The 19692-nt window shown below is 32.0% G+C and overlaps 3 protein-coding genes across 4 annotated transcripts; 2 read left to right on the top strand and 1 right to left on the bottom strand.

Annotated features, from left to right (window-relative positions):
* Nucleotides 1-3865: 3865 nt before the first annotated feature.
* On the bottom strand, nt 3866-7063 carry LOC127240001 (ubiquitin-conjugating enzyme E2 variant 1C). Its single transcript, XM_051258414.1, has 4 exons — nt 6903-7063; nt 5493-5632; nt 4959-5084; nt 3866-4219 (listed from the first exon to the last, which is right to left on the bottom strand). The coding sequence occupies exons 1-4, from the start codon at nt 6934-6936 to the stop codon at nt 4079-4081; spliced, it is 441 nt and encodes a 146-aa protein (XP_051114371.1). The 5' UTR covers nt 6937-7063; the 3' UTR covers nt 3866-4078.
* Nucleotides 7064-11461: 4398 nt separating this feature from the next.
* Nucleotides 11462-14469, top strand: LOC127239729 (uncharacterized). The gene is made up of 2 exons (XM_051258009.1): nt 11462-11608; nt 12595-14469. The coding sequence occupies exon 2, from the start codon at nt 12595-12597 to the stop codon at nt 14245-14247; it is 1653 nt and encodes a 550-aa protein (XP_051113966.1). The 5' UTR covers nt 11462-11608; the 3' UTR covers nt 14248-14469.
* A 148-nt stretch (nt 14470-14617) lies between these two features.
* LOC127239730 (UPF0496 protein At3g19330-like) lies at nt 14618-17809 on the top strand. 2 transcript variants are annotated; one of them, XM_051258011.1, is made up of 3 exons: nt 14618-15151; nt 16289-16483; nt 16721-17809. In XM_051258011.1, exons 2-3 carry the CDS (start codon nt 16417-16419, stop codon nt 17785-17787), a joined length of 1134 nt encoding a protein of 377 aa, XP_051113968.1. In that variant the 5' UTR covers nt 14618-15151; nt 16289-16416; the 3' UTR covers nt 17788-17809. The 2 variants fall into 2 exon arrangements, with proteins under 2 accessions (XP_051113968.1, XP_051113967.1); XM_051258010.1 differs by having other exon boundaries at nt 16284-16483.
* Nucleotides 17810-19692: the final 1883 nt, after the last annotated feature.

Raw genomic sequence — 19692 nt, 5'->3', positions numbered from 1 at the left:
TATAGAATATGGGTAGTGTCTAGTGTAGGTCATGGCTGACGGAGACATTGGTCACGTGACAAGGCAATGACCGAATGGGACCTTTGTTTTTTCTGGGGGTTCTGGGAGCTTTGCGCCCGGATTCGACCGTCGGGCGGGATTGTGGTTGTGAGGTGGCGGGAGTTGAGAACCGGATGTAATGAGGTTGTTGGCGTTTATCTCAAAATAACTGAAATAGAAATTAAATAAAATTAAATATTTTGTCATGTAAGAGAAATAGGTGTGAAGGGAAAATATTGGAGAAACTCTTGTTTATAGGTGTCTCATTTTTAAGGTGACACCTAATTTGAATATGATTTTAGTTATTTATATATTTATTTATTTATTGCATTATACCATGTGCGAATTGAATTATATTTCTATTTACATTGTAAAAAGAGAATTATGAATATCAATTTGTGTGTATAAAAAATATATATTGTATTTAAATTAATAAAAAAAATTATATTCGATATCACATTTTGTGTGAAAGAAAATATATAGATATTTTTTCATCCAATTTATAAAGTATATATATTTATTTTTTATTATCTAATTATAAAGTAATTATTTTAAAAAAAATTTTAAACAAAATTAATACTTTATCATCGTATTATTATTTTTACACCAAAAAAAATGATGAAATTGTGTTTGGACTACTTTTAATTATTCAGTATAATTAAAATATTATTATTTTTAAAATTTTGCGCCAAATATAAGTGTACACCTTCAAATTGGATGGATGAAATGTTTGATATTATATTTAAAAATGTTATATATTTGGACTAAATTATGTCAAAATTTTAAAAAATATGTATATAAACAAAATATTTATTTTCACGAATCACTTGCGTGTTATTGGTCGGACATGACTTGTAGTCGTTAATGACGACTTGCACATCCAGAAAAATGACTATAACCGTTAAATTGCACGCTATCATTGCTGCATATAACGCAATCCAAATTCATTAAAAGAAGATTTTGTGGCGCATGAAGCGTGGACTTGTCCATCCGGTTCGAAACTGCCGGTTTGAACTAAAATCGTCATAAATTTGAATCAAAAATAAAAATTCCACCACTTCAATTTTGGTTCGAATCATCTGAGTAGGTCTATCACTAACGACAAATGGCGCATGTCATACATTTTGTGCCGTGATAACAGAATCTTTACCAAAAATCGGCGAAAAGAGAAAAATGAAGCGTAATTACGGATTGTTAGTTATCTTTAAATATGATGTAATCTAGATTCATTTAGAAGATTAGTAAGTAATTAATTTTTTAAAAAATGGATTAAATTAAATTTAAACACCCAAATCAAATTTAAAACAATGTAAATTATGTAAGTAAATAACTACTAAATCACTATAAATTTTGTATCATTTGTCCCACATAATATATATATATATATGATATGCATATTCTTATTTTTTAAATTCAATTATTTTTAAGGAAAAACACCAATTAAATATATTTTTACATAAATAAATAAAAGTTTCTTTAGTTTGAGCTTAAAACATTGATTTGAATTTTGTAATAATAATTTGATGCCATTTACTGAAATAAATATGTTTTTTTTTTTTTAAATATAAATAAATTAAGAAATGTATTTTTTTTTTCTAGAATAATGTATAGTAAATATAAAATACTAATGTGAACAAACAAATAAATGCCTTTTAAATTATCCCTAAATAGAACAAAATCTTAAATTAAATGCCAAAGAAATCTAAAGGATTTTATTATCAATTGAGTTGACCGAATTAAATTCTAAACATTTAAATTCAAATGTATAATATATTTGTCATTGCGAAACTATTTTGAAATAAAAATATAAAATTGACAATTCAAATATATATTATGTTAAACTACAGTACTCCCTCCGTCCAATAAGTAAATATTCATTTGCTTTTTATATGTAGTTTTAGAAATATTAGTATTATATTGGGATATAGTAAGAATAAAGTAGAAATGACTAAAATAACCTTATTAGTATGTGTGATATAAAGGTAATGACATTTGTATAATATATTGTAAATTGTAAAAGTATTTGTAATGTTAGTAGATAGTACAGTTACTAGAAAAGGAAATGGATATTTTTTTATGGGACGAATTAAAATGAAAAAATGGATATTTTGTTACGAAACAAAGGGAGTATAAATTTTCATTTGGTATTTTCTAACTGTTTATTTATTTTCAATTTACCTTAAAAGATATTTTATTAAACACTGGTTTTTCATATAAAGTATACCTAACAACTATTTCATTTGTAGATATATATATATATCTATACACATTAAAAATATAAAATTTATAGATGTATATTTTTATTTTTTTAATTTTGCTGTTCTAGTTTTGAATGTTTTTGTGATGTTTTGTACTAAATAGTAGTAATATATTTAGAGGAAATGTATGAAATTAAATAATAAAAAGTTGAAGATAAAATGTAAAAAATAAAATTATGGAATTGTTCTTGTATTTTTTACATTAATCTCAATAAAAATAGTTTATTTTGAAAAAAAAAAAAAACAGTATTTTTTCTATTGGTCAAATTTAATTTCACTTTTTTTTTTAGTCTGGTAATTAAATTTACCTTATTAGTAATTTTGGCAAAGTAAAAAATCCAATATTTAACTATTATTCTAATTCAATATTTATTTACTATAATTGCCAATTCTTTTATTATATTTCCTTTTTATTTTCTTTAATTACTAATTAAATTTTTAAAAATATCTCTAACTATTTAACCATTTTAAAGTCACAAATTCATAATCTAACCAAAGCAATCAATTACTAATAATAATATTAATTACTGAACCAAAATGCAACTAAAGGGGTGGACAAATTTTATTTTTTGGCCGAGCAAAACAATAATGAATTAATTAATTAATTAATTAAATTCAAAATCGATAATTTAACCTTCACTATCAGAAACTACTTTCGAATAAATTTCAAATATATCAAATTTAAAAATGATTGAAAATAGATAATTTTGCACACACATCATAACAATTTAAAGTCGGGCTTCGACTCGCTTTGGCCCGCCCACCACAAGTTTGACCCAACTATAAAATTCAATAGAGTTCGAATCAACTTGCCAAAGCCCAAAGCCCATCAAATATTTTTAATTAATAAAAAAGAAAAAAATCATTTTTGGTCCAATATAACCAAAATTTATAAATTTTGGTCACAATATAAAAATTTTATCAATTTTGGTTTCAATATAATCAAAACTCATTATTTTTTGTCTCAATATAACCAAAACTCATCATTCTTTGTCCGAATATAAAATTTTTATCATTTTTTGTCCCAATATAATCAAATCTATCTTTTTTTTTTATTCCACTGTCAACAAACCGATGGAAAATGATGATGTTGACTTGCAAGATTGTGCAATTTCTTCAAATATAAATATAAGGTTTGAGTTCTTTTCACATCAGCATTTTTCGTTGACGGTGGGACAAAAAAAGATAAGATTTGATTATATTGTGACAAAAAATGATGAATTTTTGTTATATTGAGACTAAAATTGATAAAAATTTTATATTATGACCAAAAATGATAAATTTTGATTATATTTGAACCAAAATTAATAAAAATTTTATATTGGAATCAAAATTGATGAATTTTAATTATATTGAGACTAAAAATAATTTTTTCCCTAATAAAAATTATAGTTATTCTTTTTATGTAATTTTTTTTAAAAAAAAAAAACTCAATTGAGTTTGAATTATTTGCAAATACTATAAACACTTTCGATTAATCGAGATTTTTGAGTATTAGTTCGGTTCAGTTTGAATACCAAATTCACGTTCACGAACATTACGAGCTAAAATTCAACAACAAAAACTCATTAACAATCACAAGGTAGAATTCCCATTTTAGAAAACCATTCCAACAACACAATCATCAACAACAACAAGATGATAGTACAACATAAAAGAGTAGCAAGAAGCCGGAAAAGTTCGATGGGAGAAAGCTTTGCAACTTACATTTTGACAACAACTTACACCAACGATATACTTTAGGGATGGCCGAGTCGGGAGGAACCTTATATGAGTTGACGCTAGAAATAGGTACCTTCGGGAGGCTGGACGAGCTTGCGGTTGTGTGGAGCAGCCATTTCTTTCTTCAGCTGCGTCAATATGTCCTCCATCGTGTACTCCCGTTGCCAATTTGCTAACGGCCCGAACTTCTTCGGCTCCACCTGCATTGTTAATGTTAAGTAAACAAAAATATTACGAGAAGACGAATACTACTAGAGTTAGTCATCGATGAAAGAAACAAAATAAGAAAAAGAAAAAACAACTTGAGTACATGAATTGCAAGATTTAGCTGCTCTATTCTTTTGAAATTTGGTTTTAGTTTTCTTTTTAACTATGCATTTATCCCGATTCTCTATATATAAATATATATATATTTGCTTTTCTTACAAAATATCACATCAAAATTACTATTGCAAGACCCATAGTAATCCAACGCACTGGATCTTATAAGAACTGCTATAAATTAAGCGTGCTTAGATGAAAAAAAAAAAAAAAAATTGAAAATTTTGAATTTGGTTAATTTCTTTACTATGCAATTGTCACGATTCTCTATAGAAAGAGACTATATTCTCTTACAAAATATCACATCTAACAAAAAAGCTGAGATTAAGGAGCTCTTTATCGAATGTGTGAGAATATTCGCTAATGTTTTTTAATCAAGTTAACAAACTTGAAGAATAGGCCGGAATGTGAATAGATCATTTTCTTGAGTTAAAGTTAGAGATCAAACTACATTTCCAGTGGTATTTCAAGTAAATAAAGAAAAATGTTGAAAATGTTTGCCGCGTAATGTGGAATCTTAGCTATAATTATATTCTTCAATCATTATCGAAAAAGAGCACAAGTACTGTATAACACAACAACAATGTCAAATTAGCCGAGAGGTGATTTGATCCATACCACTCCAGTTTCATGGTTTACACAAGTCATGTTGATCCGGGAATGGAACCGAACGCTAGGAGGCTTCTCCGGATAATCTTTGTCACAGAATAACTTCAACTGATATATACGCCCTTCATGTACAGACTGACAACAACGAAAAAAGTAAACATCCAATCACTTTCGTGTTAGCAAACAATTACAATTTCAGCGTTTCCATGGTAACAAAAGCACACGTAGATATCAATTAACATTCATATACCCAACCACTGATATGCATGCCAAAAACATCATTAACCAATTTACAATAGAAAATGCCAATATAAGCCTAAATGCCTCTCTAGAAGACTTAAGTTGAGTTGTTTTATCCAATATTTTAGTTATATTCTTTCCGAGCTTTAACCTTTTATAGGTTCACTTAAATGAAATACTTCAGAAATAATTTATCTTTCGAAATAAACATGATCAAATACAAAAAAGAATTTTATTCGAAACACAAGTTATTAAACATCTCCAATATGTATAAACAAATTGTTAAGCGAAGAGGAAGCTCACGTTATGAGGGCCGATGATGGTACCAGTCCATGATCGCATATAAATATCATCTCCATCATCCATTCCATAGCTTACGGTACCATCACCAATTCCCTTCTCTCCACGTTCTAGTTCCTCCAGCAATCTGAAATTTCGAGGGACTGCAAAAAAGTAGAAGAATTGATAAACACAGCAGAATTCAAATGTTTGATAATAGGAGGATCCGTACTTTTGAATCCCTATATAATTTAATCAAACGTGTTTTCAGCATAGAAAGCAAAGCCTTAGCAGCTCAATAAAATATAATTGTTAAATAGAGATTGTAACGAAAAAGGGATAGAAACTGCAGCAAACCAACATATGATGTCATCAGAATAAAATCACATTTGATCATACTTTCACTTTGTTTCGGAATAGCAAGTGGAAACCTTAATGAAGAGTGGTCCTTTCTGAAAAGTAGAGAATTATTACCGAGCATTTGTAAATGAATACTTGAGGATGGAAGAACCTTGAACTGATCAAATGATATAGGATGGATAAAACAAGACTCGACTCCTTAGTGTGTTTTCAACAAAATAGAGAAGACAATACGGAAGCTCCCAAACATGTTTAAACCAATGCAAGTGTTACAACTGATAATCAAGTGTTTAACTATCAGAATCCCCAAGACATATTTTTCATTTAAAACATCACATTGAAACATATTTTTCGTTCAAAACATTTCATCCAACACATACTTTAAATTCAAAACATCATACCCAAAACCTATCATCAGTTCAACTTTTTACCATTTCCAAAATACATTGACAAAGCGCAAGGTTAACCTACAACAACGAAGGGCACGCCTAACCATCGAGACAACATGATCACAACTTTCTTTTGGGGAGAACTCTTCAAGATAATGGCATCCACTCTGTGTATGAACTGTTTTCACACTTTTTCCTCTCATGAAACATCATTCCAAAACTCCATTCATTTAGCTAATTAAATCACCAACACTCAACACAATGAAATTACAGTCGGAACATATCTGACCATCGCCAAATTGAAGATACAATTAAACTCAATCGCTCTTTTTAGGTTGGCATAATATAGAAAGAGAGTGCCAAGAATACATCTATACCATCAATATAACGCAAAATCACTCAAAAATAAGCAAAGAACATCACTAAATCATTCTTCATATTACAATCAAAATCAAGGATAAAGAGAAACTCCATAAATCAATAGTTTTAACAACAAATACAGATTTCGGCAAATAACACAAAATCGAACAATTGAATCGAACTGCTCAATCAGCTGAGATCCTTTACTTAATCCTTCAAACAAATTAATTCCAAACAAAATAAACCCACAGATTCCGAAGACCAATTCGCCGATTGACCACCAAAAATAAAATTTCAAAACTGTAATGAAAGGAAGAATCGTTACCCACGACGCTGGATCCTCCTGAGCCAAGGGTCATCGCGTGAATTTGGGCGTCCACTCGGAAATCGACTCGGTCGGAGATATTTTTCAGAAGGCGGAATCGACGGAATCTGAAGGGGGAAAAAAAAAATTGGCTTGATAAAAAAAAATGTGGAAAAAAAAAAAACTAAAAAGGAAAATAAATGCGGTCAGAATAAATTATTGAAGATGAATCTTTTATAAAAGATCCAGGACTTAAACTCCGTATCAATCTTCTCCCTTATTTAATTTTAGGAGAGTATTTGCGAAAGAGTTTTTTGATAAGCGTGTTTGCCAAATCAAAAAGGTAATTCAGATATTCGGTAAATTAGTTTTTTGAAATAATTTTTTGGACTCAAAATGCTAATTTTTGAAAATCTCATCTACTAAACATTTTGAAAGAGCTTTTTCATTTTAATTATTTAGTTTACACATATAAATATATTTTTATAGCAATATTTATTAATTATTTTTAACATATTTAATTTATTAAATTATATTTTTTATTTTTATAAATTTAAAATAATAATAATTATTACTAATTATTACATATAAATTATTTTATTTATAAAATATATAAATTTTTAAAACTAAATCAAATAGAAAAAACAAAAATTATTAATTTATTTATATATATTAAAACAATAATTAACATAATCAAAATATATATGCTAAAAATTTATTATTTTTTATTTTACATAATTTTAATAAAAAATTATTATTTTTTAGTAAAAATAATTTTCTCAAATCTAAATAATAAAAATAAAAATAAATATTTTATAATATTTTTATAATTTTCAATAATTAATAACAAAAATTCTCATAAATTTCAAATCAAAATGAATAAAATTAAGTATTTTAAAAAATAACATATCAATGTCCTTAATAGTCATTTTATGTATAAACAACTAATGTCAAACATTTGTTTTGCCAAACACTTTAATACAGCTAATTAAATCAGTTAGTCAAACCAGTTAATTGAATCATCTAACAATTAACCGCTAATTAAATTAACTAACAGCTAAAAACTATCAAATACTTGTCCCAAACGCACCGAGTTAATTTGGTTGTGAAGTCGCCGGATCGTTTAAAAATAATGTTGGAAGCAAGTGGGCACAGTCCAAAACGTCAATGCTCAAAGGGTAAACAATAATATAAAGTCAAAATCAAATAAAAATCAATTTAGATTAATTGTAATTAAATGTTGAGAAAAAATTATCTTTTATCTCGTTGAATATCATAATTATCAATTTTAGTTATATTAAAAAAGATTTATCAATTTTGGTCTCAAAATTTATCAATTTTGGTTCCAAGATGATTAATTGGGACTGAACACGGCCGTGTTGGCTTGAACATGTAACTGGGTGTCCCAGGTACACTTTTGAACACAGCCGTGTTCCTACTCGTGTTCTCTGAACACAACCATGTTCCTACTCGTGTTCTCTGAACACAACCATGTTTCTACCCTTATTCTCAACACAGTCACAGTCACGTTTTAGGTAATGTTCCTGCCCATATTCTCAACACAGTTATGTTCATGACATGTTTTCAATATAATTATATTGTAGGTTATATTTATTATTATATTCACTTTTTGGTTAAAATTATTTGATATATATATTTATAATTAAACAAAAATATTTTTTACAATTATTTCATAATATAAAAAATAATCAAATTTTTTAATATTTTAAAAATATATAAAAACAATAATATATTAATATATATTTTTAATAATACTCTATTTGTCTCGTCTCACGTTCCATGTCACTTTTCCTTTTTAGAAAATAATTACACACTAATTTTTTAATTTTTTTTAATTTTAATTAAACTAATAAGTTATCTTAATCTTAATTTATAATTATTTATATTATATGATAATTATTTTCACTAATACATTATTAATTATCTACTAATTATATTTATACTAAATTCTTGTGTCTACAGTGACCCAGACTCCAACGTGGGAATGAGGAAGTATTATTTTAAAATAGGGAAAAAAATCAATTTTGATTCCAATATAATCAAAATTAATCAATTTTGGTCCCGATATAACCAAAATTTATCAATTTTGGTTCCAATATAAAAAACTCATCAATTTTGGTCACAATATAAACAATTTCAATAAATTTTGGTCCCATTATAAACAATTTTTATCAATTTTGGTCCCACCGTTAAAAAACTAACGGAAATTGCTGACATGGACATGACGGAGGTGACGTGGCAGTTGACCTAGAAAGTACATGGCTATGTACAATTATAGACGGCCATGTTGTTACATGGCCATGTATATTTCAGTGTATAATTATATATGGCCACGTTGTTACACAACCATGTACAATTATACACAGTCATGTTGTTACACAACCATGTACAATTATACACGGCCATGTTGTTACACGGCCATGTTGTTACATGACCATGTATATTTCAGTGTATAATTATACATGACCATGTTGTTACACGGCCATGTATAATTTTACACGACTGTGTATCTTTCTGTTTCGGTCTAAAATTTTAATTTTTTGTTATATTTTTAATTTTTTTTTAATTTGGAATAGTTGATATAGTTAAAATGGAAAAAAAAATAATAATAATCATAATATAATTAAAATATATCAATTTTAGTTCAAATATAAGTATTTATCGAGTATGTTATTTTGGAAAATTTTGTCTAAAATTATTCTATTTAACAAAAATTTCAATACATTAATTGGATGTTTGTAAGAGAATTTTTTTTGCTAAATAGTAGAATTTTAGACAAAATCTTCCAAAAGAACATACTCGATAAATACTTATATTTGAACTAAAATTGATATATTTTAATTATATTATGATTATTATTATTATTTTTTTCCATTTTAACTATATCAACTATTCTAATTTTTTTTTTAAAAAAAAAATTAAAATGTAACAAAAAATTATAATTTTAGACCGAAACAGAAAGATACACGGCCGTTAAAATTATACATGGCCGTGTAACAACATGGTCATGTATAATTATACACTGAAGTATACATGGTCATGTAACAACATGGCCGTGTGTAATTGTACATGGCCGTGTAACAAATGGTCATGTATAATTAAACACTGAAATATACATGGCCCTGTAACAACATGGCCGTGTATAATTATATATGGCCATGTAACAACATGACCATGTATAATTATACACTGAAATGTAACAATATGGCTATGTATAATTATACACTGAAATATACATGGTCATGTAACAAAATGACCGTGTATAATTGTACATAGCCGTATACTTTTCAGGTCAACTGCCACGTCACCTCCGTCATGTCCACGTCAGTAATTTCCGTTAGTTTTTTAACGGTGAGACCAAAATTGATGAAAATTGTTTATAATTGGACCAAAATTGATTGAAATTGTTTATATTGATACCAAAATTGATGAGTTTTTTTATATTGTGACCAAAATTGATAAATTTTGGTTATATTGAGACCAAAATTGATGAATTTTTTATATTGAGACCAAAATTGATTAATTTTGATTATATTATGACCAAAATTGATTTTTTCCCTTTAAAATATTATTTTGAATAATAAATTTAATTTATATTTTATAGAAATAATTCATTACACTCAATTTTTTTTAGTTTCGTTTGTCTTATTTATCATGTTATTTTTCGAATTATATATTTTAATTTTACTTAAAAAAAATTAATTTATGATTTTTTTAAATTTTAATTAGAATAGTAGGTTATCTTAATTTAAAATTATTTGTATATATTATAATTATGTTAACTAATAATTTTTTAATTATTGATTAATTATATCCACGCTAGTGTTTACTGTAAACGAGACTTGTAGCGGGATGAAGGGGTATAATATTATATGATATTCTGAATTTTTTTTTTTACAATAATAAATATTTAATTTATCAATTTTAGAAATAAAAAATAAAAAAATACTACAGTGCTAGACTTGGACCTAAAGGAAATGAAAGCCCAATCATGTTCTCAATGGCATCAATTCTAATTATTCATTCTTTATAATCTTTTATCCATTTGTATAAATACTACCTAATTACTCTTTTTTATTAAAAGAAATTATATATTATTTTTTTATTTGTTTGTTATAAAAAAGTTGAATAAATTTTGTAAAAAAATTATACATAAATAGTATATTTTTTTTACAATTTATTATTATTATTATTATTATTTTTAATAATTTGTAAATTAGCAGTCGCTTAACACTCTGTGGGTGTGTTTGTTTGGGGGTTTGGATTTTGAATTGGGATTTGAATAGTAAAAATTTTGAATTTGAATAGTTGTATGATGTGATATAAATAGGGTTTGATGTGATGTTTTGAATGTAAAATTGATTTTTAGTATAATATAAAAAATGAAAAATAGGTGTTTGATTTGATGTTTTTGGGGGGAAAAAATTGGATGAATAGTAGAAATCCACCGAAATTCTTCAAACAAACACACCCCGTGTAAATAACCCTACTCTCATATAGTTTTAAGAATATGTAAATAGTTGGAGGACTCGGGAGAAATTTGCTAAAAGGGTCTTCAAGTAAATTCGCCCACAAACGAACCCCAAATGCATTGCAAACCGAACGATTCGAATTACCCTTCGGCGAGAGTGTGCGCTACGCCGGCCGCTGTGCACATCACTGATTCCCTTGCGACGAACCTAATTGACGATTTCCATCGGTTTTAGGTACGTCGATGATTTACTGTATCGTTTTAATCTCGATTCGGTATCATCTCTGGCCACAAATCGTTTTGCATCTGCGTTTGTGTGTGTGTTTTTTTTGGGGATGAATCTGTGATTGGATTTGCGTGTCTGTTGATTCGGTTCGTGCTGTCGATCTTATTGAAGTGGATTACTGATTTCATCTGCTGCATCGTGTTCGATAAAAATTGTTTATGTTTTTATTTATTTTTGCAGAAGAACGAGAAATTATGTGAAAAAATCGTCAATTGTTGTTGAGTATTTAGTTTCTATCTGATGCTTGAACGGTTTTTCACTTTCACTTTCTCCCCCGACCATACATCCATTCAGCGTTTTCTTTGTACATAAATTTCCGGTTTCAAATTGGAGTAATCCTATTTTGATCTGAATCTGTTAATAATCCTTGAAAAAAAAAATCATAAAATTGGCATGTATTGATTTACGAGTTCCCCTGAGACTTGTTGATTGAATGGACATAAAGTTCAGTCGCAATGTTTGCCACAACACTCTTTGTATCTAAATGTCTGAAGTAGCAAAAATAAATGCATTTGTTTGAAAGATGGAATTTGTTGAATTTCTGGTAAGATCATTATAATGTAGAGTTGAATTGCTGTGAAGATCATTATAGTGTAGAGCTGAATTGCATCAGAATAGTTTGGTTTTGGTTCCGGTTCCGGTTTATAAATCTGTGTTTGCTTGTTTTTACCAAGCATATATGTTTTTGTATTTGAATTGTATCAGAATAGATTGGTTCTTGCTCCGGTTTTGGTTTCTGTAATTCTTGTTTGCTTGTTTTTACCAAGCATATATGTTCTGGTATTTGATTGTATCAGAATATATTGGTTCTGGTTCTGGTTTTGGTTTCTAAAGCCGTGGTTACCTATTTTTACCAAGCATATATGTTTTGCATTTGTGAGTTCTGTTGTATCAATAAATACAACGATGATAGGTTTCGTGTTCTGTTTTCTCAGATGTCTCTGCATATTGGAAACCTCTCATCTCACACTCACCTCGGTGAGCTTGAGCGTGTTTTTCGGAGATTTGGTAGATGTAGTCTAAGGGTGAAAGATAAGTACGGTTTTGTAGTTTACGACTACCCTGCAAGCGCTGAAAAAGCTCTCAAAACACTTCGAGGCACTAGGATTTGTGGGGAGGCTTTGACGCTGTCATGGTCTAAACATCAGCCTCATGCTATGCAAAGGTTTCCCCCGGGTGGGATGCCCTACAAGCAGCCATACAGAAAGTTCTTTGCGAAAGAAAACGCTGGGCGGAGAGTGGGTCCCAACATCCGGCACGACTACGAGAATGATTTCAAGAAAGCAAGTGAAGGTAGAACAGTTGGTTCCTCCGACCTGGTTAACGAATCAATGAACTATCATCCAGACGATGCAGAGGGTTATGTCGGGGAAAGGGATCCTTCTTACATTGAAAACGATCACCGATTTGGGAATGGTGATAGAAGCCATTTAGAAGATGATCGGTGGGGGGAGCAGATTGTCAACCCATCGCACGAAAGTTATTTGGAAAATGACATAGAGTTTGACCGATATGAACCTTGCCACAGCGTTGGGGTACAGGAATTGGACGAACATCACCCTACGCCCGAATCACCTGTTAGCAGGAACTCAAAGGAAAGAACCGGAAATTTCTACGGAGCAAAATCTCAAAAGAATTGCTATTTATGCGGGGAAGTAGGTCATAAAATGCGCAACTGTCCGCTAGAGCTACAGAGGCATGCACCAAGGCCTCGAGGGAGAATTGGCCCGGGCCTTGAAGGCGATACAGTCCCGATGAGGTATCGAGAAAATAACGGGGGACTGTCTGGTTTCCGGAACCATCAAAGGCTACTGAGGCACGGAGATTCTTCGCCACCATATAATCGGAAGCGAGACTTCAGACATAAGAAAAGAAAGTGGCGCGATCATGAGAGTACCGACAAAGATCTCTCGGAGAAACCTGGCGGCCCGTCATCACCGTCAATTCATTCTGGTTACAAGCCTTCCAAGAAGTCAACTTCTATCAAGTCTGTATCGCCATCGACGTCGTCTGGCTCGCTGCCACTAGACCTCAACAGAGACCTGCCCTCTTCCCCAAAGAAAGCTCGACCAGAATCAAAGGACTCTGCAACGAAAGACAAAGAACTGCTCAGTCGTAATTTAAAAATGAAAGATCTGTCCCCGAAGGACTCTGACTCAAAAGATTCACCTGAAATGTTCGAGCCTTGCACCCCGGTATCAGACACCCCAGTATCAGACGCTGATGATCAGTTTGGCGATAGTTTTAATCCGTTCAACGGTAAGAATGCATCTGCGCCGGATTCTGATACCGTTGTAAAGCCCGATGCTTCGAATGTAGAAAGAATTTCGGCGCAGGAAGTGGGGATGGTTCTGAAACACTACGGCCTGCAGCACCCGGAGGAGAATGGAAAGGAAATGGCAGTGGATAGGTATTTCGGGTCGGCACGGCTGTGGCCGTGGGAGATTATATACTATCGGAGATTGAAGAAGGGGTCGATTTCTGCCGAGAATTACTCTCGGAGAATGGCGCAGAACGAGCAATTTGGCATTGTTGATAGGTATGTAAGATGCAGCAGCGGTTGGGGCGAGGTGAAGAAGGATCCTTGAAAGGTTTTTGAATGGATTAAGTTATTATGTTGGTTGCAATGAACGATTTCTTCTTCAAGGGTGGTTTGTGTGTATCTTCTTCATAGAGAATGGTACTGAAGGTGTATGAACTTGTAGTGGGACTTTGCATTTGATGATCATCGTTGGATGAGTACCGTTAGTTAGCAGCATATGCATTCAGAATTTCAGACTCCTGCATTTATATAAGTTCTTATGAATCTAGACCTACAGGGTGCATTCAAATGATTTAAAAAGATCTCAAATTCGTTCTCATGATTTCCTAACAGCACTGTTCATCAAAAAATTTGTTTTGTCGGTGCTGCCGGCTGCCTCCACGGCCGTAGTCAGCGGCGGCGTCTTCTCCAGGTATGTGTTTCAATGCAATTGACATTTCTCGTCTATTCGTCTGGATATGCATTGCTCCGTCGTACCAGTTGTAACTCCGGCGGGAACATCCGGCGTCGTCTTCGAGCAGTACTTTGTTTGATTCTCGCCGCCGGCGGAGGTCGGGCCGTGGGCTAGGGTTAGGTGAATATGTTGGTGAAGTATAAATTTTCGGTTAAGTTACTTCAATTTCTCATTTATTACAAACTTGGCCCACGGTAATTTTCGGTATTGCTATTTAACTCTTCCTTTCCCCACAAGTCAAACAAATTATCACACACGCATATATATATATATATGTTTGACTGAGATGGTGCTGTGGCCATACTCTCCGCCGCCGAAGCAACTCACCGTCATCGCCATCGTCTCCGGCGACTCTCCGGGGATACCTTACTCGCCGTCGGCTTACTTCTCTCATATTGCAACATCGGAGCTCAGCAGCCCGGAGCACAGCTCCATAAAGGCTACGCCAAAGCTCGTCTCAGAAAATTTCTCGAAGATTAACAAGCTCCAAATTCGGGTATGTCTTTTGGAAAATTATCGTCATTTCCTTATGCGAGCTACTAATTCTTGTGCTGCGAGGAGCCTTGAATTTTTCTGTGAACGCCTGAGGCGTCTTTTAATTGGTCCCGTGTTTAATTAGGGTTTTGTTTGGGTTTATGCAGCAACTTATTTGTTCATTTGTTTGTAGGTGGAATTCCGCATGCTGAGCTTGTGTTCATATTTACTCCATATTTTTGTTTATCTTTGTTATGACTGATGTAAGGGGCATTTTGAAATGTTGGTAGTATTTTCTGACAAAGCTCACTGGGAAGGGTCAATGCCTGGGTTAAGAAGTTAAAAAGAATTGGAAGCTTTATTGTTTGAGTGTTTTGGATTTGAATTTTTTAATACTAAAATTTTGAATTTGAGTCATTGTTTGATAGGAAATAAATAGGTATTGATAAGATGCTGTGAATGTAAAATTCATTTAGTATAATATAAAAAAGTAAAATATAGATGTTCAATTTAATGTTTTGGAGGAAAAAATTACTTGAATAGTGAAAAATGTCTTATGTGTAAACATTGTGTGATGGAGATTGGAGAACTCTGAATGTGATAATGTGAACTGAATGCATACCTTTTGTGCAATTCACTTTTAGGCTCAGCTGTTCAAAAAATGATAGCAAATTGTTATGCTGTTGATTTTGAATTGTGCTGCTTCTTTTGTCGACATTCGTTCCAATATATAAGTAATATATACATATATATATACACACACACATATTATACACTTGGGTGTTAGACTGTTGGTGGCCAAGGTTGTGTATTAGCTATAGCATCATGATCACTATAGCTCATTTATGGGCAGCCAGCCATAAAGGTGTAACTCGAATTTCCGTTGATTAGCTATATAAGTGTTTTGCCCTTGGAAAAAACTTGACTTGTAAATTTCTTGTATAATATATATATTTTTTCCTGGATGATTTTCTCTGTATGTATCGTCTCTTGGATATACACAACAAAAATGTTATACAGTGTCTTCTTTAGTTTAGATTCTGTTATCAAGGCACAATAATGCTTCCCTTGCTTTCTTGAAATGGGTCTTTTCTTTGTATCAAACAATCAAGGAATATATCATCTTCAATTTCATTTGGTTTACTTTTTGGCAGAACAGTATTTGGATATACATATATCTTGAGTATTGTGGACCCGGAAAACGTCTTGTGCACTCCTAGTCAAAGTTTTCTATGAAGAAATGATTTTTGGCTGTACGGGTTATCGCTCATCGTGATACAGGACCCAATGCTACCTTGTTTTAAACCACAGTCACCACCATCAGCTAACAATTATTCACCCCCTGCATCACAAGGTAAACTTCTAACTCTTTGAGAGACAATTATAGAAACAGAAGCTGGTTTGATTCATGTTCTCCCTAACTCCAGCAATGGTAAGGGAGTTGGATTGTGGTGATAAAATAACATGCATATAAAATGATTTATCAAAATCGATAATGAGGCATTCTTTACTTTATGCCATGTTACTTGCAGATTTTGCACTGATTGATTACCTATTACCTAAGACGTTCTTACATCGGACTGTTTTTCAGGATATTCTGTCGGGAATTCACCAAGGACAAGTGCTCAACCCTCGCCAACCATCAACCTTACACAAGAATATGCCCGGGCAATTCAAACTGATTCTTATAGTGAGATTAGGCAAACATTTGATGAAGCTAATGGTGCTGACCAAACTGTAGATATTGAGCATGCATACAGTTTTGAGGAATCTCGGGTTTTGGAACAGGTTCTTCAACCAAACCAGGAGTATGTGAACGAAACACTTTCACTTATTAGTACCAAGTCGCTTTCTAACCTTGTTGCTAACTACTTTGGACATAGTGAAGACACTACCCACTTTTGCTACCTTCTCTACCAGAGTGTCCGTCGAGCTCGTCAGCTCTACATCCCTATTCATCAACTTCTTGATGACATTCCCCTGGAACTAAACTCCGATTCTTACAGACTCTCACAATCCCAATGCAGCTTGGCCTATAATGTGTTTGTTCAATTCGACCGTGTGGAGAACCCTTTTCTCTCTCCCGATTCACAGAAATTTGAGGATATGAGGCGGTGCTTCTCTGATCTCAGACAAGAACTAGAACCTCATGTGAGAAGATCAAAGCCGAGGATCCCTCTCATGCAGTATTTTTCGGCAAGGCCTGTTTTGTGCGTGATGGCTGCTGGCGCTGGTGTGGCCATATCAGCTGTAGCCGTAGCTACCCATTTTGCCGTTGCCCTTGTGGGAAGCCCCATATGCCTTGCATTTTGTTATCCCGTCACGAGAAGGGAAGAGAAGGTTGATCCGGCTCTACTTGATGCTGCAGCGAAGAATGCGTATGTCCTTCACAAGGATTTGGACACCATCGAGCGGTTGGTTGCTCAGCTGTGCGCTGATGTTGAAGGCGACATGCACTTTATACGCTTGGGATTGGAGAGGGGAGACGACAGCTTTTTCATTCAGGAGATGCTGAAGCAGCTTCGGGTACATCGTCAAAGTTTTGTTCAACGGCTCGAGAGTCTTGAGGACCATCTGTTCCTTTGTTTTTATGCTATAAAGCGGACCAGATCTCAACTTATTCAAGAAATCCATCTGCATCAAAATAATCCAGTCTGATAGTCTCATCATTTGAAGTAAGGTAAGATCCCTTTTATTCATTAAAGTTCTCGACACATTATTAAATCTGCTTACTTTATTTTGTTAGTATTACTGTTCACATCGACGTATTACCAATCGCACTGACTTATTTTCGTCGAGTCTAACTCCATAATCGTACTTAGAATCTGCTCACCTTATTTTGTCAGTTAGCGATAATACTGGCTTATTTTCATCGAGTCTAACTACATAATGTCGAATGTAGAGAATGTGCTTACCTTATTTTGTTAGTATTACTGTTTACATCAACGCAGTAGCAATCGTACGAACTTACTTTCATCGCGTCTAACTCCATAATGTCAAATATATAGAATCTTCTTACCTTATTTTGTCAGTTAGCGATAATATGGGCTTATTTTCATCGAGTCTAACTACATAATGTCGAATATAGAGAATCTGCTTACCTTATTTTGTCGGTATTACTGTGTACATCAATGCATTATGGTTCATACTTCATGCTGACTTATTTTCATCTGAGTCTAATTACATTATATCAAATGTAGAGAATTTGATCAAACTGGAAGATAACACTGTAGGATCATGTTTTGTTCAATTATTTCGCCTCTATGTTAGGTTCAAGTGATTCATTTGCTCGTGTTTTGCTTTCGACGTATCCTGTCGCCAGCCTGCCTCGGAATACTTCTGTACCCCAAAAAGGCCCTATTGTCTACATAGCTTTTTAATTTAAATGCTGCACATGATGGCAGATTGGCAGCTCAGTTGCATAAGTTATATTCTATATTTAATCCTCATATATATATATATATATATATATTTGGTGGAACTGTTTTCTCTTGATAATAAGCTATTCAGAGTAGTTGAGATGCCATTATGATTGGGATCTACGGCGCGCTCCGTGAAAAATTTTCACAATTTGTTATTTAGACTATAACTTATATCCTACCTAGTTAGATTCACTTAAGCTAAATTTTACCTTATGATTCACAAAGGTACTAAGGTTGCTTTTAGATGTGTTTATGATAATGTGTTGGGAGTTTTGGATTGATTTTGAAATGTAAATAATTTACCAAATTTAGTAGATGTGGTCTCTACATAATAATAAATTACCTTTACTTTTTACCAAAACTATATCATTCATCATTTTATTTTAATCGTACGTATCGACCCTGACCCTTACCCTTATACTTGTACCGTTATTTTTGTCCATGCATTTTAGCATATGACGAATTATAGATAAAATATTAATGTTTGTTAATCTACGTATCAAAATTAAATAGATATATAAATATAGGACTGAAGGAATAATATTTTAAATAAAAAATAAGTTTTACGAGAGATTTTTCTGAGAATGTTTCTATGTTGTATGTTTGTAGGTTTTGGAGTTTTGAATAGTACGGTTTGAATTTGAATAGTTGTTCGATGTAAGCAAACATAGCCTCTTAGTGCGTACGTCCTAAGATAATCTTTATAAAAAAAAAAAGGAAACTCTCTAGAGTGATGTTCTACATTTATACGTTACCAAGTTCTATTTGATGGGTACAAATTGAGACACCATATTTGATGATCTTGCAGAATAAAAAACATCCCGACAGGCAAGGGCGTCAGCATTTTTATGGAGGTGACCGATCGCGTGAAATTATTCTCCGATAATGCCGGCTTCTGCGCCGAGGAACTAACTTGAGACATTGTTGGTCGAGCATATGCCATTTATATGAATTATTTCCGATAAGTTTGTATACCTCAAAAATTCTTACAGACAGATCCAGGTACTTCTCTAACGCATCTGTTCTATTTACAGTTTTTAAGTTTTTATTTTCAATTTACCTGTTTCGCTCTACCCAAAGAAAAAAAGAAAAAGTTTTGTTTATTTTTGTATTTAAAAGAGCACATCTACATTTGTTTCAT

The sequence above is a fragment of the Andrographis paniculata genome, unplaced genomic scaffold (genome assembly GCF_009805555.1).
Source record: "Andrographis paniculata isolate CXL003 unplaced genomic scaffold, ASM980555v1 Contig78END, whole genome shotgun sequence".
Lineage (NCBI taxonomy): Eukaryota > Viridiplantae > Streptophyta > Magnoliopsida > Lamiales > Acanthaceae > Andrographis > Andrographis paniculata.
This window is presented reverse-complemented; position numbering and strand designations above follow the sequence as displayed.